Source organism: Castor canadensis, chromosome 1 (genome assembly GCF_047511655.1).
Source record: "Castor canadensis chromosome 1, mCasCan1.hap1v2, whole genome shotgun sequence".
Lineage (NCBI taxonomy): Eukaryota > Metazoa > Chordata > Mammalia > Rodentia > Castoridae > Castor > Castor canadensis.
This window is the reverse complement of record NC_133386.1, coordinates 51,244,387-51,266,569: the sequence shown is the minus strand read 5'-3', so window position 1 is coordinate 51,266,569 and position 22,183 is coordinate 51,244,387. Positions and strand designations below refer to the sequence as shown.

Here is a 22,183-nt window from a genome sequence, read left to right as displayed (position 1 = left end):
AAAACACACAACATCAACATCATCAACAGAGCATATGTATCTCTCTATCATGGGATATTAAATTAGCTTCTGTAAAAATAAATAAATAAATTACCTTCCATTACTGATTAAATAAATCACCAAAAGTCCTAAGGATCTTTATAACTTGGGAGGCTTTCACGTAATATTCTGGTTTAAAAAAAAAAAAAAAGTCCCAGGTTACCCTGAAACATGTTTGCTCCTGCATGCCAAAGAATTATACAGTGTGGATAAAGGGAAAACTCAACCCAGTACTGGACCCTGGATGAGTGTTTTTGTCTGAGTGGGTTGTGCATAATCATTAACTCCATCTATCAGGGAGGGTGGTTTTATACTTGTAAGTGGAAAGTAAAGATGACAAAGTGGACTTGGCATACCTTGACTATTGGCAAATAGTAGGCTTACTGTTCATAGGTGGACAGGCCTGGGATGAATGGGACCTATACAGTCACTAGCATAAATAAATTATCTTCTTAAAATGCCAAAGGAAATAATCTGTGGTAACTTACATTGGGAAACAGAAGAAATGTAGAAAGGATCTGCTGTGTGTTTTTCATAAGAAAAGACAAACAGAAAAGAATAAAAAGACAACAGACTTATATGCAGGCTAGAGATAAGAAAGAACAGAATTAATATTGCAGAAAACAACATCAGTAATGCAGAAGACAAAAATAAAATGTTCACCAAGAATACAAAAAGACAAAGTAAGAGTAAAGATGAGTATTAAAAAACAATGTGACCCACGATTAACAAGTATCACTTACAGCTTACCTTATTTATTAAAAAAAAAAAAAAACCACAATAAATGGAATGGAAGCAACAATCAAAAGTATAAGAGAAGAATTATTCCAAACTAAAGGCACCCGCATCTCCATATCAAAAGGACTTTCTTCATCCCAGTCCAATTTAAAAGACACCCAAATAATGTTGAGAGAATTTTAAAGAAAAAAGCCTGGGACAAAACATGACATGTCGTCAGTAACATGCACAAGCAACAAAAAGTCATTTTCAGATATTCAAGTGTTTTTTTTTTTTTTTCTTTCTTTTTTTGGTGGCACTGTGGTTTTAAGTCAGGGCTTCATGCTTGCTAGGCAGGCGCTTTTACTGCTTGAGCCACTCCACCAGTTCTCAGATAGTCAAGTGTTCAGAAAAGTACCTCATGCATATAATCACCTTAAAATTGTACCTGAAAATATTATTTGAGGGAATTAAAATAATTAATCAAAAATAAAATTCAAGCTTGGCATGGTGGTAAACACCTGTAATCCCCGCACTCAGGAGGTACAGGCAGGAAGATTGAGAGTTTAAGACCAATCTGGACTATACAGAAAAAAACAAAGGAAGGAAGGAAGAAAGAAAAGAAGGGAGGAATGGAGGAAGGGATGGTGGGAAGGAAGATGGGAGGGAGAAAGGAGGAAGGAAGAGAAAAGGGATCTCAAAGGATGGGTATAAATACTATGGTACAGATTAGTGGTGATGCATCATATCAAATTAATGAGTAGAGTCCAAATTGTTTTAATGTTTTGTTCCAATGCTAGGGGGCAAACGATTTACCACTCAAGCAATCCCTCCAGCCCTTTCGATTTTTCGTTTGTTTTTCAGATATAGGCTCATGCTTTTGCCTGGGCCAGCCTCATCTCCACGTCTGGAGTAGCTAGATTACAAATTCTGTGCCTCCACACCCAGCCCTGTTTTACTTTAATTTGATACATAAACTAATTTTTTTAAGGAGAATATACAGTTTAAAACATTCAACATTTAAAAGCAGTATTACAGAATAGAGTGGGAAGCTGGGAGTGCCAAAAAGCTAAAGTAAGCTAAATTTCTTGTAAGGGTTGAATATACCTTTTCTAAAAATCTGAAATCGAAATTTTCCAAAATTCAAAACTTTTGGGATGCGGACAAAACACAAGTAGAAAATTCCACACCTAACCTCATAATGATGGGTCACAGTCAAAACACAGGAACACTGAAAATATTCTATCAGGTTTTCTTCAGGCTTTGTATTTAAGGTGTACATGAAACATTAACGAACTTAATGAAGTCCAGCCTGAAGATATCTCATTATGTACGTGCAAACATTCCTAAATCTTTAAAAAAAAATCTGAAACATTTCTGGTCCCAAGCATTTTGGATAAGAGATACTAAACCTATATTACATAAAAGAAAATAATATTTTATATTCTTAATTTTATAATTAGATTTCAGTGCATATGCTTTTAAAAATGATTTTGTAACTGTGCTTTTCAAAAAGAAAAAGCCCAAAACTAAAGAGGAAATAAGATTATTTTAAAAGAATAAAATTACAAAAAAATAAAACATCAATTATGACAAATTTTTTTATTGGTTAAAATTTCTCTCTGAAGAGATGTTCAGGGCTGGTGGCATCTGCCTAGCGTGAGTGAGGCCCTGGGTTCAAGCTTCAGTATCACCAAAAAATAAATAAATAAATAAAAGTAGAAAGGATCTTAAGATGAGCCTTTAAAAAATGAAGCTGCATATAAGGACTAAACATAATGATAGGCAATGATTTATAGCATACATCATGAAAACAGTCTAAAATGAAACATGAAAAAAAATTTTGACATGGGACAATAAAAATTCAAGTGGAAATTAATTAAAGCATTTGATATCTACAATGCTACTCAAATGTGGTCTAATGATCTAGTTGTTATAAATCTGCCAGGAAAAAAAAAATCAAAAATTAGCACTTAGAAACTTATAGTGATCTAACAGGACAAGCCTATAACAGTTAAATACAGTAATTTTTTAATGGAACATATATTTTACTCGTCATTTTTTATCTCATGTTTCCTTTTTCTAGTAATTCACTTTAATGTATTTTCAAGTACCATAAAAATAAAAATTGATACTTCACCACAAATAGTTTGAAGCACTGCTGTAAAAGGCCTATCGGTCATGAAGCTTTTATGTGCCAAATAACACAACATCAACTATACAAAGATAAAACAATTAGAAATACAAGGCAAAAAGGAAGAATAAAATAGAATTGGGTAACAAGCTCATTCCATGACAGATTAGATAAAAAAATTAAGTATAAAGAGTTTAAAAACAAATTAAGAAATGTCATATTAACATATTAAGAAGTATTCTGTTGTAAGATATCCCATTGGTTTAATGTCAGGTTTTCAGGACCAAAAATTACTGTATTAAATGTACACATTTATAAGGTATGTTACAACCTGAGAAATGTTTTTGTTTGGTTGGTTTTTTGTGGGGTTTTTTTGGTGGTACTGGGGTCTTAACTCAGGCCCTCTCACATTTGCTAAAGCAGGCACTGAACCACTTGAGCCACTCCACCTGCCCTTTTTTGTGTTGGGTTTTTTCAAAACAGGCTCTCTCTAGGATTACAGGTGTGGGCCATCAGTCCCCAGCACAAATTTTTTGTTTGTTTGTTTTTAAAAGGATTAATCAAGGAATTAAGAATATTATTTGGTATCAAATAAATAGAAAACATCTGTTCAAATTTCAGTTAAATATTTATAAAGATATTATTGATATAACACACCCTAAAGAATATCTCAACAACTGTAAAATTAAAAACTATGTAAAGCATAGCAAAATCTGGCTTTCAACCATGCCTTACCGTATCACTTAAGAATTTGTTTGGTTTGGTTTTTTAATGTTACTGGGTAAAATTACAAACAGAGACAGTTTGGACAACTTTAAAAATGTTTAAAACTACATTAAATTACTCAAAACATGGGAATTTGTCCAGTCTTGCAGTTTTGAATCTCTTTTTATATAAAAGTCAAGAGAGAAAAGTCAAGTATTTCATAACGTCAGGTGCAGATAGGAGGTGAAATAGGCCTCTACCATCCTCTTGGCTCCCTACAACCTTATAAAAATACAAGACATTGTTTGGATGGTGGGTAGAATTATTGCTTTCTCAAAAATGGCTGTATTTTATTTCTCTTTTTTTTTTTTTAAGTGATCAGCTGAAAACCTAGCCACTCTAATAAACCCATGTGGTTGATTAGGTAAAGGCTGATTGAAAAGATAAAGGACTATATATATATATACACTAGAGTATTGTTTGAACCACTACTACTTATATATATGTAGGTGTTAAACACTTAGGAATAAAAGTGAAATAGACAAGAATCAAAGCAGTACTATTAACTATTTAGTCTAATTGATACAAAGTATTTCCACACATCCTAAACAATCTGGTCATTCAAAAATAGCTTTCTAAAGGATAATCCCACTTAATGAACTACACTGTCAAAAGGAGTGGCCTCATGGCAGAAACACACCTAGAAGAGGAAAAACATAAGTCAAAGATAAGATTCTTTTGAAACTTCATTTTAATTCATAAAAATTTTAAAAGCTATGCTGTCTAAATAGGATGCAATGACACCAGGGTCTTTCGCTTTCATTCCCATGCCCAGTACTTAGTTTTCATTTATTTATTTATTTTGGGGAGCAGTACAATGGCCCCTAGCCATTTTTGCTTTTTAGTTATTTTTCAGATAGGGTACTGTGCTTTCTGCCTGGGCTGGCCTCAGACGGCAAATCCTCCTATTGTGTGCCTCCACATAGCAGGGATTGTAAGTGTGAGCACAGTGCCTGGCCCCTAGTATTAAAATATAACTTCATCTAAATGTGATTAAAAAGCTTCAGTTAAAACACACATTTATTTTACAAAATGAAAAAACACTAAATAAAAAGTATTTTCCATAAAAACAAACTAGGAAAAATTTGCAACAATTCATAGGTAGAGAACAATTTTCTCAATATATGAACACTTCAGAATCAATAAGCAAAGATCAAGACTCTCAACAGGAAAATGGGTAAAAGATAAACAGATAGTGCATTAAAAAAAGAAATATAAACGCCTCTCAAGCATACTGAAAGAAATACAAATTAAAACTATACTGACGCCAGGCACCAGTGGCTCATGTCTGTAATCCTAGCTACCCATGAGGCAGAGATCAGAAGGATCTCCGTTTGAAGCCAGCCCAGGCAAATAGTTCACAAGACCCTATCTCAAAAAACCCTTCACAAAAAACGGCTGATGGAGTGGCTCAAGGTGTAGGCCCTGAGTTCAAGCCCCAGTACCACCCAAAAAAAAAAAAAAAAAAACCCAACCTACACTGAGATCTATGTTTTTACCCATTATATTGGTTATGATCAAAACATTTGAGAACATAATTTTGAACACATGGGAAAAGCTTTATATTTCTGGTGGGAATACAGATTAGAACAACTTCTGTGTTACAATTTTTAACATTTTAAGAATTCCTTATAAGTTTTTTTTTTTTTAAATCTAGCACACAAAATATATTCAGACTGGTGTGAGCTTTGGTCATTTTCAAATAGCTGTTTTAGTTACCAGCTTTTGTATGTAGAATTCTGTTCACACAATGAAGCAGAGACAGGTAGGCAGCTTTAAAAAACTTGGATGATAAACACAATAGTTTTGCTCACCTTGTGATACCTTATTGTGTACTTAATGCATGCTCTATAAATATTTGTTGGGTGAACAGGACCAGAAGGATGATGAGAAATGCAACAAAAAAGGAATTAATTTATCTGAATCATCGAATATATTATTTACATAAACACTGCTAGGGGTATAGCTCAGTAGTAGAACACTTGCCTAGCATGCACTGGCTTCAGTATCCAGCATCATAAAATCAAAACAACAGAGGGGTAATGTCACACTGGCAAATGTATCCTGAAAATTCAGTCAGCAGCATATTACTGTAGTAATGGTCCCATGATTAGCCACATACCACTAGGAAACCCTTCTCATACCAACTCAGGGTTTGGCCAGATAACCTGCTTTGGCCCATGAACAATAGGAAATATATGGGGCTTGCCTTTACGTGCTGATTCTGTAAACCCAAGTACTGCCTCCAGGTGACACAGCCATGGCTATCCTGCTGGAGAGAGACACATGGTCCCTGGTCCTCCATCACCCTAGCCAAAAACCAGCACTAAATCCCACATCTACAAGTAAAAATATCCTAGACTAATCACCTCCCAGGTAACCTATCGGCTAGATCCAGCATGTAAACAAGCCCAGAGAGAAGCAGTAACTGGCATGCTTAACTGAGTCAAGCCCAGAATCATAGGCTAACAAATGGCTACTACTTTATAGCACTTAGTTTTGGGGAGGTTTGTTATACAGCAAACGCTGATAAAAGTGGGGAGGGAATAAGACTAGTAGTCAAAGAAAATTTTTTCTTTACTTGTTTTGGTTTTTAAGATTTACAATGAGAATACAGGGAATGATTCCAGGTTCCCCTGACAGATGATCAAATCCCTTATATAAAACAGCATAGCATTTGCATATATCCTACACACATCCTCCCATACACTTGAAATCATCTCTGGGTTAGTTATAATAACTAATATAGTTAAATGCTAGGTAAATAGTTGTTATGCTCTATTGTTTAAGGAACAGTGACAAGAAAAAAATAAGCCTACATATTTAGCAGAGATGTAATTTTTTTTTCCCCCAAACACTTTCCATCTGAAGTTGGTTGAATCTTTGGATATAGAACCTGAAGAAATGAAGGGCTGACTGTATCTTCATATACTATTTGCTTAATTATAATAAACTTACAAAAATATATTCTATTAGATTGATATTAAAGAGCTACTAATACACACATATACATAAAATAACAGTACAAATGAGCACATGAATTTGAAAAGAGATATTTATATTGCCTAGGAAAAAAATGGGTACATAGAACAAGGGTACAATCACACACAAAAAAAGAGAATATATTTATGGTCATTGTCACATCTCAATAAAGGCTACTTTTGTATTCTGAAGGTGTTAGGAGACACACATCTCAGATTAGGCTTCTCTGCTTCTTCTGCTTAGATTAGTAATAGCCTAATATATGTTCTCTGATTTAACTGTCACATGCTAGGAGGTAAACATAATGCTATACAACTTAGGCAAAAGTTAATTAACTTCTCCATGACTCATTTCCTCAAGTGTATAATGGGGATAATAGTACCTACTTTATAGAGTTGTTTTGAAGATTAAATCACTTCAAACATGGTACATAGTAAGGTTTCAATAAATGGTCCACCACCTATTAGTAACATGTTATAAAATGAAGATATTTAATAAGTGGTTTCTATTTTAAAAACCTTAAGCATAATCAATCAAGATGATGATAATACATCAAAATTAATTTGAAAATCTCTTCGACTTTATAAAAAAATTAAGTTAAAAGATGTTATTAAAAAAAACCTATATATAGAAAATCTTTGACTTTATTAAAAAATTAAGATTAAAAGATAATGTTATTAGAAAAAAACAAAACCTGTATGTAGAAAATATGTGGTGAGGATAATTGAATAGCTAGGCAAAAATGAGTCATCTGGTCTATATTCTGCAATTCTAAATAGGTTTAAAAAACAAAGGTTTCATTTTTTTATGCATACAATAAATTCACAAAAGGTAGAAAACAAGCAGAGAGCAATGAATCTCTGTTGAGATATCACCTTTATGATGACATCTGACATACACATTTTCAACATGTTCTACCATTAAAATTTTTTTTAATAAGCAACAAAAAACACTACTGATAGCTTTGAAGAAACAGGCACATTTCAAATAAAATACATTAATACATTTAACCTAATCTACAGCACTGAAGAACCATAGTTATTTCTTGATCAATGACTTAACAACTGCTCCTTTTCAAGGCAACACCTGCACATTTCTCTGTCTATACATCAATACCTCAAAAAATCAGGCCTAGATGGGGTACTTATAAAAGCCAAATGATTTTTTTAAAGTATTTTAAACAGGCAATTATATAGCTTACAGCCATTAGCCACTGACCAACTGTACAAAGCCTTCCCTACAATGTGCAATGGTTTTAGTTTGCACTAAAGTGAGAAATATATAAATGCAACAAAAACTCCGTTTTTCTTTTCCATTCATTTCAAACATTCTAAAGAACAATTAGTACATATGCTACTATATATGCCAGACGTTTGATGGTTATTTATTCAATCTTTCGATAATAATAATCCTGTGAGGACAAATCATTAAAATTCATTTTATAGAAAAGGAAATGAAGGCACATAGTAGTAAAATAACTTGCTAAGGGTCTCTCAACATAGAAGGCAGTGAGATGGAGGAGGGATACATGAGGGTAGGGTCTTGTGACTATTCTTATAGACACACAATACTCAATGAAAGTCAGTTCTTTAATAGTGATGTGGAAGGGGCTAGAACTTAGAAAACCAAAGAGATACTCTTTTGGGAGCTGGTAAAGGACTCACAGAGGCTTTAAAGAGGTGAATATTTGAGTTGTTACTTTAAGGATGAGTAAGATTTACCAACTTCAATGCCAAGGATCACCCCACCCCCTTCACCCCCAATATATTAACCAAAATAAATTACTTACTTGAAATTGAGAAAAACAATTTTGAGAGTAATCTTCCTCAGATATATTATTCCATAGTTTTAAAACAAATAATATGATGACAGTTTAATTTTTAGGTTGCTTTTATGTGGCTTGTCTTGGTTTTTATTCTGAAATGAAATTTAGATTAGTCATTTTCTTGTTCTGAGAAACTAGGAGTATGCCAACATGTTTTAACTTCACATTCTTTCCCATATTAACATGTATTCTTACTTACAAAGTCTTTCATTTCACATCTCAAACAAAACCTAATTTAATATATAAATTACTTTGAAGTTTAAATAAATGTATATGCAAAATAATATATTTAATTCCTGTTATACTTCTTTGGAGATTACAAGAAATGGAAGAAGAATAGAAAACTTTTATAAACTGTTATATTTTAGACAAAGCATTTATGAGGTAACACTTTCTTTTATTTGAATTATTTATATAGTACTGCTCTCTAAACCCAAAGGACATTAAATAATTACCCTCGAATTCTTAGTATTTCCCAAGACTATCACTTAAAAAGAAAACAGAACTGGCAAACTATATATATACGTAAATTTTCCATTGACAATTACTAATCATTTTCTCAGAATGCACTTTGATAGGCATACATTCAATTTCTGCTGCAGAAAACAGTTCAATTTGCCAATACTAATTAAGCAACAAAGAAGTTTTCATTTAAAAAATTAAATATTTAGAAACCTACAGATAACTAGAAGAAACACAGAAGATCATGTAGAAAACATGAAAGAATGGGGAAAAAAAATCACCAAAAGTTTAAGAGATTGTCATCTCTTAATGACAATTCTTAGTATAATTTTTTGTTCTCAAAAATGCATCCACATCACATTTGGATAGTGGACTGCTTTCTAATTGCCTAATTCCTGTCTTCTTTATATTTACATAGAAATTACAAGTTAACATAATCCCATACAAAATTCACTATGACTTAACTCTTATTATTTCCTCTATTAATTAGTATCACCTGGTGTTAAAATAGCAACTAGATACCAAAGTGACATATTCCACAGCATATCCCGTATCTTACTCAGTAAGTTTTTAAGTATTTCTTTGAAATATGTAGGGCCATTGGCAATTATCCTAGTTAAATCCAACCTATTCAAGCCTCATTTGTTTTTCAACTGCATTATTTTTAACTGAAAGAATTCTAATCCTATCAAAAGCAAGATGAGGAAAACTTAATTATAAAGCCAGGAATAGTGATATAGTGATACACACCTATAATCCCAGCAGAGGCAGGAAGATTGAGGTTTGAAGCCAAGCCCCAGTACAGTTAGGGAGACCCTATCTCAATAACAAACTGAAAAAGCTTAAAGGGCTTGGGGCACGGCTTAAGTGGTAGAGTGCTTCCCTAGCATGTATAAGGCCCTGGTTCCAGTACTGCAAAACCAAAAAAAAAAAAAAAAAAAAAACCAAAACAAAATAAATAATTATAGCACCACAGGAACCTGAAAGGTCTAATATTCTTTTTTTTTTTTTGAAAGACTAAGTACAATTTTAGTATCAATTTTTGCTTGCTTATATCTGTCTAAATTCTTACTATAGCTAAGCTTTATTTATTATTCTTAAAGAACACAGCTACAGTCATGCAAAAAAATTTTACCATAACCTCTAAGATTATAACCACTACTAGACACAACAGCCTTTTTAAAGGTTTCTAAACTATTTATGTGCAGTTCTTTTAATAATTCCTCTAATGTTCTGCACTTTTGCCTTTCAATCATCATCAATGTATTTTTCCAATATTCCCTCAAGTTCTGGGGGTGGGAAGGTCAGTGTGAGGCAGTGAAAGTTGAGTCAAGACCACTGAACATGGACAAATCCCTGAGGCCTGCCTATCTAGAATTTGGTTTTCTCTAGATAAAATGAGAGAATGTGACTAGAATGGTATTTCCAAACCACTTTCACATTGTAACTAATACTTATTTAGTATATTGGACAACAGGAAGACATTTGGAGACATCTACCTGATACTTGGCAAAAAAAATAAAAAGAAATCATATTTTCCTCATATCATTAAAGAAGAAAAGTTAAGATTTAAAGTACTGAGATAGATATTCTTTGACAAATGTAAGGCTGAAATAAATTTTAAGCCCAAACCTTTTCACATCAACAACAACACTTCAAAATGATTTTTTTCTTAAAGGAACATACATGCAGTTAGGCAGTTATCTTGCAGTAAGCTAAAATGGCACATTAAGCACCACACACATCGCTTCTCGGCCTTTTGGCTAAGATCAAGTGTAGTATCTGTTCTTATCAGTTTAATATCTGATACGTCCCCTATCCGAGGACAATATATTAAATGGATTCTTGGAACAGGGAGATGGAATAGGGGCTTGCTCCGTCCACTCCACGCATCGACCTGGTATTGCAGTACCTCCAGGAACGGTGCACCAAAAAGAAAAAAATTTTAAAAAGAAAAAAAAAAAAACACACCACACATGGCAAGCATGTGATCACATCCACTAGATGTGACAGAGATTCAGGCCTAGAGCTGCCTGCACCCACCCCATCCCCACCCAGGATACCTTCTCTGCTTCCCAGTCCTCATGAAAAAGGTGCACCTTGCACTGGATGGCACACTCCTCAGGCACCCTGAATACAAGGTAGAACAGCAACTCCACAATCCCTTTCCACAAGAGGCAGCTGCACTCCCTGTGGCTGGCTGCTGAAGTCAATTTCAATTAGTAAAGCACCTCCTTTAATGGACTTAAAATATAAAAAGGAGCACTGACTGCTGGTTATCATTCATCACGTTGTTTATAGGAACCCAAAAGAAACTTCCCTTCAGCCGCCATGCCATTAGAGGTGCCCTCCAATGAGCCATGTAACATCCACCCAAAGCACTGAATTAGAAGACTGCTAGCAAAACCTAAAAATAAACACAGTATTTGCAGTAATCATTTTGCAAAAACTGTTTACAACAACTATTATAGTCACTTATTTTTGTTTTTCTCTATCAATTCCTGTGAGCACAACATAATTTAAAAATACTCACTTGGAACAGACATTATAAGATTAAAAAAATATATTGAAAAATTACCAAAGACTATTTGGTTAGCTATATTTAAATAAAAGTCTACTTTTGTCCTCTAGGTATACCAGTTCTACTCACTGGAGGCAATCACCATTACCAAACTCTTACATATCACCCAGCAACGACTGTACATATGCTTTACATTCTGATCTCTAACTAAACCACACAAACAGCAGCATACTGGAGATGATCGTCTTGCTTTTCTTCTCTTATGTCTTAGACATGGCACAGCAGAGTACAACATAGTGTTGCCTCATTGTCTAGTATTTCATTGAATATGCATACAGTAATTTACTTAACCATTTCCTTACTGATTTATGTTTAGGTTGTTTCCAAAGACAAATAATGCTGCCACAAATAGTCTCATACATTTATTTGACACATATACAAAATCTTCTATGGAATAAAAAAAACCTAGAATGCAATTATTAGTTTAAAATAAGTGCACACTTTTAATTTTGAAAAATTTCCAAGTTGTTTTTCATAGAGCATGAACCCTTTATATTCGTATCAGTATACCCTCTCTCTTCACTTTCCCCAAGTTATACTATGCAACCAGTCTTTGCTACTGACAGGTGACAAATAGTACACTGTAGTTTTAATTCACACCTTTATTATAGATAAAATTTTGTATGTCTTTTCGTATGAATTCTTTGTTCATTTTTCTATTGGATTATTAGCTAAGACCTGTTTATGTTTTAGGAGGAACACTTTGTCAAATGTGTACAAATAATTTTTATTAGTTTGGACTTTTATGATTTTTCCACATACAGAATTTTACCTTCTGTTCTAAAATTTAGCAATCAAGCTTCAGTTGTTTTTCATACTCTGAAAGGCCTTTATCACTTCTGGATTACAACAGAAATAATTATCCTGTGTTTTGTATTTCACATTTAAACCTTTTGATTCCTCTGAAAGTCAACTTTATTTTTCCAAAATAGTAGATTGCTATCCCGGCAATATTATTAAAAAGTTGTTTCTTTCCTTACTGACAGGTAAAAGTGGTATCCATTTCCATATATTAAGTTCTCATACATATATTTGAGTTGGTTTCTGGCCTTTACTCTCTTTCATTGCTGCCTTGTGCCAAAACCATGCCATTCTTTTAAAAAAAAATAAATGTCTTTCGTGGTACCAGGGCTTAAAGTTAGGGTCTTGCACTTGCTAGGCAGGCATTCTACTATTTGAGCTACACCGCCCCTCCCTCAACCCTTTTTGCTTTATTATTTTTCAGGTAGGGTCTTGTGTTTTTTGACAGGGTGGGCCTAGACAGCCATTGCTGGGATGACAGGCATGTGCCACCATGACCAGCATTTTGTTGATTTAGGGTCTTGCTAACTTTTTGCCCAGGCTGGCCTTGAACTGCTATCCTCCTGATCTCTGCCTCCTGAATAGCTGGGATTACAGGCATGAACCAATGCACCTGGCCTAAAAAAAATTTTTAAATTAAAATCACTTTACATAAGTGGATATATTAAAATCAGAAATTACTAGTTTGGGTAATATAAAAATTATTTTTGCAAATTCCTAAACTGAATTTATATAATCGATCAATACCATCATCACATAAACATGCATTTTGACTGATTATTTTGGAGACCGTAATGAATCTCATGTCTCTTTTGCTTTATTTCTCAACCATATCTAGACAACTGGTTTTTCCTTAACTTACTTGCATGTGGATAGTTTTTTACAAATTATAAATCAATACATGTTCTCGTAGAAAATTGGAACAACACAAAACACACCTTCTAGTGAGAGTAAACCTTTATACTTTTATGTATTTTTCTTCATTTTTAAGTGACCATTTTGTAAACTAACTTTTTTCACAAAATGTACTAACAGCATCTCCCCATGCTGTTACATAAACAAAAACATGACTTTAGTTACACGTAATACTGTATAACAGGAATATGCCCAATTTATGCAAACCATTTCCCGACTCCTGGCTATCTGGGGTTGTTCTCTGTGATGAATATAATCTACTGATTAATTCTTGCAATAAATGCTTAAGTTTCAAGCACTGTGATAAGCATTAACTCTATAATGGCAAGCAAAAAGAAACACATTAACCAGCATTTCCAAAGGTTACAATCTATCGAGAAAAACAGATGTTAATCTCCAATATATACAAAAGAACTATACCAAGTACTATGAAGTACCTTTGAGAGTCTACAATGGGGAAGGCTTCTCTGAAGAATAATAAATTGGAGTTTAGGTGAAGAATTCTAGGCAGAGGGAACAGCAGGTACAAAGCCCTCATTGTGGGAGGGAGCATGACAAGAATGAGGGACTGAACTAAGCCAATATGACTGGAACACAAAGAGCAAGGCAAGAAGAATATAGCTCAAGCCATGAATGGACAGAAAGTTAAGGGCCACACACTATGCAAGACCTTGTGAGACAGGTAGCTGCCACCACGTAAGACATGGAGTTTTATTTGTATCCTAAATACAATGGGAAGCTACTGAAGCTTATCAAGTAGTAGGGTGATATAATCAGGTCTGCATTTTAAAAAGATCTGATTACAGTGTGAGAAATCAGATTAGAAGGGGATAGAGTGGATTGGAATAAACCAAGGTTAGGAGATTTATAATAAACTCGTTTAAAAATGCTAGTAACTTAGGCTAGGGTCCTGATGAATAATGAAAAGTAAATGGGTTCAAAAGATAATCAGATTTGCCAAAAGATTTATAATCATACATTAAATTCCCTAAAACTAGAATTTTGGGGTCAAAAGGAACATTTTAAGGACTTATATATATTGCCAAGCTGCCCTGCAGAGAGTTTTATTTAATTACCTTCTATCTGTTCCTCTATTAGAATTTTTTTTTAATTCTTCAAAAATTTCTTTAAGATGATTTAATCCATACTTCCTTCATGAAGCCTTCCCTGACTCCCCTTTCTGCCTGTCAGGTGGTCATTGAACATGTCCTCCTCTACTTCCTCACTATATCATATACACGTTTCTACTATAATCTAAACATTCTATATTGCACTTATGTTTACATATCTATCATCTCTGTACATTCTGAGTTTCTGGAGGGTAAAGTTATTTTAAACAAAGGCACCTAAAAATAACTTGACATACATAATAAGTAGTCCATAAGTGTTCTCTGAATGAACTGAATTACTTATTACCCAATCCTAGTGTTCCCAGATTTAAGAGAGCTCCTGCTTAAGCCTCTAACTTGCTGATTATGATTTTCACCAAATATAGTACAAAAAGCTAATAAAATTTGCTGCTCAGGACTTCAAATACTTAATAAAGCGACCAATTTTGTTTGTGGTGAGTCGTTACTAAATCTCTGTAATGCTCTTGAAAATCTCTAATAATTATAGCCAAATAGATATTATATGATGTTAAAATATTTTTAGCCTCAGACTGGGGGCATGGCTTAAGTGGTAGAGCACCTACCTAGTAAATGCAAGGCCCTGAGTTCAAACAGAGAAAAAAAATTTTTTTAGCCAAGAAAACCCAGAAATATATTTTTAAAAAGTTTAATACAAAAAAAGGATATAAGTAAATAAGACTTGCAATAGATTTTTTTATAACTTGAGTTTTCACAAAAGCTGTAGTTTTTAAAATTTTACTCATATTTAATTTAACAATCTGTCAATTTACCAAAATGTTGAGGTCATACTGGTACTTTATTATAATTAAGTTTATAAAATATAAATAAGAATATATATAATTCTAATAACCACTTATATGTACTTGTAGCATTTCAAAATCACCAATCTCTTATGTTAAAAAAAAAAAACACCCAACCTAATCTCATATTTAAGAGCATCTACAACAGTCTACCAAAATATTCAGAGTTGAAGGAAGACTTTGAGTAATACGGTTCCTTACAGTAATCTTAAAGACAAGCAGCTCCCTCTATAGTCTGTTTGGCCTACTTTGTTTAATTACTTGCTTTGTGAACATCTCACATTCTTCTATTTACTCCTACTCTGCATCTCAGTAGGAAAGCTCTTTGAAAGGATAATTATGTTTAACCTGGTGCTGAAAAAACAGAAAGTTGTCCAAGCTCAGCAAGAGGTGAGTTACATCAAGCAACTAAGCAAGAGCTGAAATGTGGAAACTGGTCAGCTTCCAGTTCCTCACCTGAGTCAGGTCCTCAGCAGGAAACCTCAGGATTTTATGTGAAGTGAATTCCCAGTGGCACACCCACTCAGAGCTCAGTGAAAACACTACCCTGTACTTTATTCATAGCCTGTTTCTTTCCATCAAAACATATGCTGTTATAAAAGAAAAATTAACCATTTTTTCTATAAATGATAGACATGGTTATGTCAAAACAATGTTCAGGACATTTTTTAAATGAGTTGAAGAAAACCCTAGGGTTTGGGGTTTTTTTTTGTTTTGTTTTTAATAGTAAAGTAATTCCCTTACATGGAAAAAAAATTCAGTGATTCTCTCAGGAATCAATATCCTCAGTCAGCAAGTGATTAAAACAGCCAGTATTCAGTCAAATTCGAATATGTCACTTTTTAAAAGTATCTTTTCAAATGTTACCAACTCAAGACACAGCACCTTTGAAGTCAAGACACTGATTTTTACATTACTCTAAATATGTCCCCCCAAAAGGACTAGATGTCAACTGGACTCTTTCCTAAAGGAGAAAATTGCTTTCCATGCAATAATAGAAAAAACGAACTAGTAAAAATTTATTAATCCAATAAATGCAGAATTTATAACTCTGAAATAACCACTTTAAGAGAAAAATTCTCCTTTTGATATTTTTCAGGATCTCCTTTATGAAGCAAACTCAGCTAAAAAATATCTTTTCTCCAAAAAACCAAGGTAAAGAATCAAGATTTCCAAAATTAACTCCTATATATGAAAGACTTATTTTGGGCACTTTTTTGTAGCACAGGTATATCATGTTAGGTTACAAATTTTCATTAACTTATTTTTACTTGTTAGTAAAAATACAGTTTGTCTTTTCAAATAATCTGACTTCATTAAAAATCGTAGCATTCAGGTTTTTACTAAGCTCATCTGGCCTCTTTTTCATATTAATTATTTTTGAGCTTTATTTTACTAGATAGCCTGAGCTAGTTTTCTTTGGGGAGAGAATTCAAAAGCAGATAATTCTGCAGTTTTTGTTTACATTTAATTAATACTAATTTCACTGGGAATTTCTGGTATGTTAAAAAATACTGGCTCAATTTATGAAAAGTGTAAACTCTAAATATATACCGAAAACTTCAATTTTTTTTCTTTTGAGGAAACAAAATTTTTTTCATGATGTAAGGAATTATTTTATCATTTTCTCTCTTACCTCATCTCCAAGGCACCTCTTAGCAAAATAACTAAATTGTTTTTATTATAATTATTAATACATATTAATTGTACAAATTAATGGAGCTCACTGTGACATTTCCATTCATGCATGTACCTTGCCTGAAATAAAAATTTTTGTTTGAACTTGAAACAAAATTTCAATTTTGAAAATCCTTAACAACTTGAAGTGTGACTCACTCTATCGAGTTTTGTATCTTTCAATGTATGCTGAAAAGTCTCTTACTTTTTTATTCATTCACACTATATATATTTCAAAGTATATGATTTAAAAATTTGTTTTTTAAAGGAGGGCTGGTACACTATCCAGGAGGGAAAAAATAAATATTTATCATGGTATTAATAGCTCGTGTTTTTTTTAATATTCAGAAATACAAAAATGTATCACAATCTTTACTTTTAAAGAAATATTCTTCACATAATTGAACTACTGTTAGGTTTTTTTCACAAGCAAAACTTTTCTATAAAACACAGTTTGAAGGGATATATATTTAATGACTAGTGTGAAGAAGAAAACCTATGCATAGAAAAGTAAGCCAAACCATGGAAACGGTAATACACAGAAATGCCCAAATACATCTTATTAGCATGTACCTCTGCCATTTGGAAATGTGGCTGAACAGCACTATATCAACTTCACTATCTCATCCTTCCTCTGCGTCTGAAATGAGAACACGCAGTACGCTCCGCTGAACTTCCAATTCGAAACAAAGACAGCACCACTACATTTAAAAGGGCAGAAACCCCATCCTTCAAAACACTCACTTTATTGCTTCTATTTTCCAGCCTTCAAAGTTTCAAGCGTTACACTTTCTAGAAATTGTTAACCGCACTCCAAATCCAATTCCCCGCCGTTCAAGGTTGACAGCATCAAAATCCCTTTAATTATTTTAATAAGGAATATGTTACCAAGTCTCACTTGCGACACTGACATTTTTAACAAAGAGAATTCACGTTATACGGGTAAGTGCTTGGAAGAAGGGGCTGCACTGGGCCAAGTGCTATTATCTTGATAGTCCACAGAAACGGACTGCAGTAATAAGACGAATGGTGATGAGGGCAAGGAGCATCAAGTGGGAAATGCTATCTCAAATCCCATAGGACGATACGCAGCTACAAGTAAGAGCATCCTTTGCCAGAAGGCAGCTTCGTTATTTCATGGAAGCTGTTCAAAGCAAGTAGAAAAGCAAGACACTCTAAAAACACCTTGTAAATCTGGCCACTCTCCCGATTATAGTATTATTAAAAAAAAAAAAAAAAAAAAACCCAAGAGCTTTTCAGTACCATAGCTTCCACCTCCGCGGTTTCCGCCCCACCGCTTCTTCTCCAAAACACTCTTTATTTTTAATAGCTATATTTAAAATGCAATCCTACAACCTTGGGGGCATTCAAACCTGCCTATGGCTGCTGGGTTTGGTTGTGGGTGCTAACAAATTCAGCCCACGAAGTGGGATGTTTTCACGCTGGGCGACGGCAACACGCATTTCCTACTACTTCATGGACGGACACACGATTCCTGAAAGCACTGCCCGCGAGGAAGCACCGCCCGGCTCCCTAGACGCGGAGGCATTAGGCTAAGCCGTCACGACCCGCACTCCCGGCAGAGCCACATGGTCACTTCAATGAGAACGAAGATCTGGCCCCAGGCGCCGCATCTCCGGCAGGGGCAGAGGAGAGCAGGGTGAGACCACGGAGGCAAGGGGGAGCGAGTGACAACAGAGCTGACACTTCCCCTCAGCTCTCAAAGCCATTTCCAGACGCCAGGGGCAGTCCGGGTCCCTGCCGCGATCGGCCCCGCGAACCCGCCCCCGGGGACATGGCGCGCGACCCGTGAAGCCCCGCGCCTGTGACCCGGCATGCGGCTCGGGATCGGCCCCGCCGCGCGCAATGTACACACTCGCGGGAGGGGTGGGGGGAGGAGAGGAAGGACACGCCGCCGCACTCGCGCGGACCCCCACCCCCCGTTTCTACGCCTCTTGTCACGCGCGGGAGAAAAAGGAGAGGAGGGCGGAGAGGAGGGGAGACGCGACCGTGACCCACGGAAGAGGGCCGGCGCCGGCGGCGTGCGCGCGTGTGCGCGGCGGGGAGAGCGGCCCGGGCGCCCCGCCGGCTCCCGCTCCCGCCCCGCGCCCCGCTTACCTGCCGGGGTCGCTCCGAACACTCGCACCACCGGCACCTTCTTGACAGGGACCTGGGTGAGGGGGGATTGGCAGATGTCCAGCCCCTGCAGCGGGCTGGCCATGTAGTAGTCGGCAGTCACTATTCTCACTGAAAACATGTTCGCCGTCGCCGCCGCTGCCTCCCCTTCACTGGCGACCTGGCAGCGGCGGTAACAGCGGCGGCAGCGGCGCCCCCTCCCCTCCTCGGCTCGCCTCGCGCGCGCACACACACCCCACACACGCGAGTGCGTGGGGCGGTGGAGGCTCTGCTGCCGCCGCCGCCTCCTCAGAAACACCCGGCGACAGACAGCAGGAGAGAAGCCCTCGCGCGTCCGTCGGTGCTGGTGCTGGTGCTGCCGCCACTGCCGCCGCCGCCGCCGCCGGGAATCACACGGGCTCCTCGGTCCCAAGCTGCAGCTCTTGTTGCCATGATGATGATGTCACGGACGCAACCACTGGGGGAGGGGAGGAGGGGGGTGAGCGAGCGTGTGTGTGGCGAAGGGAGGGCTGGGAGTAGCTGGGGGAGGGGTGCGGCGGGAAAGGGAGGGAGAGGGCCTGGCGCCCTGGCGGGGACACCGTGGGGGGCGCGACAAGGTGTTTTCTTCCTCTCCTTGAGCACGCCGCGAAGGAGAAGACTGGCGGAAAGTCAGGCCCGCGGGAATCGATGACTCGGCCGGTGGGCACGGTCACTTAGGCGGAGGGGGTGGGGGAGCACCGATATCATGGATGGACTGAGGGTCTTGCGGGAGGGGGGACGCCAGTGTTCAGGGCCATTTTTTGACGGCTACGCGGAATTGGCCGGTGCTGCGGTCCTCCCGCTCGCCTTGCCGACCGCCATTTCGCATCTTGTTAAGAGGAGGCGGGGGCAACCACCGAGACGATTTTTCACAAGGTAGGAGAAGCCGCCCGTGGGAGGAAGGAGGTGCGACGCAGATCTCGTGCCGCCGCGGCCTCGCGGGAGGGCGGGCGGGCGGGCGGCGGAACGGGCGGGGCTGGGCGCGGACGCGCCGGCCCTTCTCAGGTAACGCCGCGGACCGGCGCGGGCCCGAGGCGCGAGGGGCGGGGGGTGCGCGAGCGCGGGCTTCGGCCTATAAAAGGGCGGCCCTGGCGCTCCCGCGTCCCCGCCGCGCCCCGCCCTCGCGGCGCTGGTGCAGTGTCTGCGCTCCGCCACTTAATGAGATTGATTCACTCGGTTCTGCCCGGATTTGCCAGGGGCGGGCGGACAGATCTGTGCGCGGGGATTTCCCACCACCGCGTTCGGCTCCCACCCCCGACCCTCCCTCTCGCCCCAGTCTACCCTGCCTTGCTTTCCTCCCCGGCACGCGCAAGTACAAGTACGGACTTGTCAGCTCCCGGTGACCTTCCTTCCTCCTCCTCCCCCGCCCAGTGAGGATTAAGAGCCTTTTGCAGGAAATCTGGTCAAAGAAAAAGACCCGTGAAAGTCAACGCGTTAGAGACGAACGCGTTATTAACACCTTGTGCGAGGGTTTTCTACCCGGTGGCATAAAAGCCAAGGGGGTGGGGTAGGACCGTTAGACAAAACTACTTTATTCAAAACTCGAGCGGGGTGGAGTGGTGCGATTGGGGGGTATAAGAAAGGCGGGGGGGACAGCAACAGATGCAGTAGGTTTGACTTGGTCACTAATATTGGGCGTGACCTTGGACAGATAATTTGATTTCTTTGGGTCTCGGTTATTTTCATATAAAACGAGGGTTTTTTTTTTCTTTTCAAAAACTAATCCTAAAGGATTTCATTCCAACAAAAAGATTTAAGCAATAGGCAGAAACCATAATTTCAAGTTCAAAATTTGGTACTGAATTAGGGACGGTCATTTTCAATCTATCCAAAGTAGAGATCTTTCTTTGACGCTGGTAGATTATGCAGGTGCATTTTACTGGTCATTACGTGGCCTTGTACTTGCAGTGGTGTGAGAGCTCCTTGTTTGGAACGATTGTGGGTCTTCGGATAAGGAAATCAAAAGGACACTTAAAAAAGCTGTTAATAAATTCCATAACATATAAATACTAATAAGAACTTACGCTTCAAAGGATTTGAGACTGATTACCACAGTAAATTAGCCTGCAGTCCTTAACCTCAGAACATCATTATAAACATAGGTGACAAGATTTCTAGTACAGAGGAAATGATCTGTCTTAAGAGGCAAAATCTCTAAATTGATTTGAGGTTTTAAAGGCTATAGAAATGAGTTTAAATTATTGCTATGTGCGATTTTAAAATGTTACTACCATGTACATCTGGTAAAATGTTTTGTACAGGCAGAATGTCAGATGCACAATACCAGCGATTCCCAGTGTGTTCTATGCCACCTAAGGTGTTCTTTAACTTTTGATATTTTGGTCCTTACTGATTACATTTTGGGGCTTTGGGGTCTGGAAATCTGTATTGTTAGTAATCATACAAGACACCCTCATGTTTCTCAAGCAATGAAAGATTGAGAATTCCTGTATTATATTATAATCAAGTGCATCCATAATTTTTTAAATTGCACTCTAACTGGAAAAAGGGAAAGTGTCAAATTAAGAGATTAGCCATTTCTAGAAGGTTCCTTCCCCTTACCTCTTGAATCAATATTATTTAATCTCAAGAAAAGGCAGTTGCAACCAAAATTCTAAGCCTTTGGGAACTTAAAGGAGAGAATGTTCACTCTTTAAGAAAGACATTTGCAACATGAAATTAGGAATATTGTATTCATTGCATGTGATTTAGTTTCATGCCGAAACTGAAGCCCTGACAACAGTCCCCTACTTAACCACTATCAAATGGTTTATGAATGTACTCTCCCTGAAGTAAAAGTCCTACAATTTGGAGTCAGAGAATGAGAATTTTAAAGCTTCTTTACTAGTTAACTGAGTTTATCAGATCACTTTATTTTTCAGAATTTTTTTCTTCATTGCTGAAATAGATAATAATTCCTGTTTTAATGTTACAGGGATATAATAAGGTTCAAGTACACATTCAGAAGTTTAGCTGATCTACACAGTGAAAATCATCCAGAATTGCCTTTTCTATGTACAATATGAAAAAAAGCCAAAAGTGATCTCTATACTTGTGAAATTTTTTTTTTTGAGTGGCTACCATTTGCCAGATAATTTGAGATAGTTGAGAAGCCAAACACATAATCCCTGTCCTTAAAAGACTGTATGGTATGACATCATAAAAATGTATTTTATTAATATACAGGGGCTGATATTGATT

The 22,183-nt window shown here is 37.1% G+C and overlaps 1 protein-coding gene and 1 non-coding gene across 14 annotated transcripts in view; one reads left to right on the top strand and one right to left on the bottom strand.

The window, feature by feature from the left end:
• The window catches only part of Rev3l (REV3 like, DNA directed polymerase zeta catalytic subunit), a 172,848-nt gene extending 153,339 nt beyond the window's left edge, over window positions 1-19,509 (bottom strand). For 8 of the 13 annotated variants that reach the window (XM_074076520.1, XM_074076557.1, XM_074076564.1 and 5 more), the window contains exon 1: window positions 8,427-8,551. Coding sequence is in view for 3 of the 13 variants with exons in the window: in XM_074076494.1 (XP_073932595.1) it covers window positions 18,947-19,085 (139 nt within the window). In the remaining 10 variants the exon portion in view is untranslated. Of the gene's footprint in view, window positions 1-8,426; window positions 8,558-18,946 lie in introns of those variants that run through there. The other 5 variants (XR_012448984.1, XM_074076494.1, XM_020168699.2 and 2 more) reach the window with 2 other exon arrangements.
• Window positions 10,668-10,858, top strand: LOC141415783 (U2 spliceosomal RNA). Its single transcript, XR_012440735.1, has one exon. It is a non-coding gene; the product is annotated as a U2 spliceosomal RNA (small nuclear RNA).
• Window positions 19,510-22,183: the final 2,674 nt, after the last annotated feature.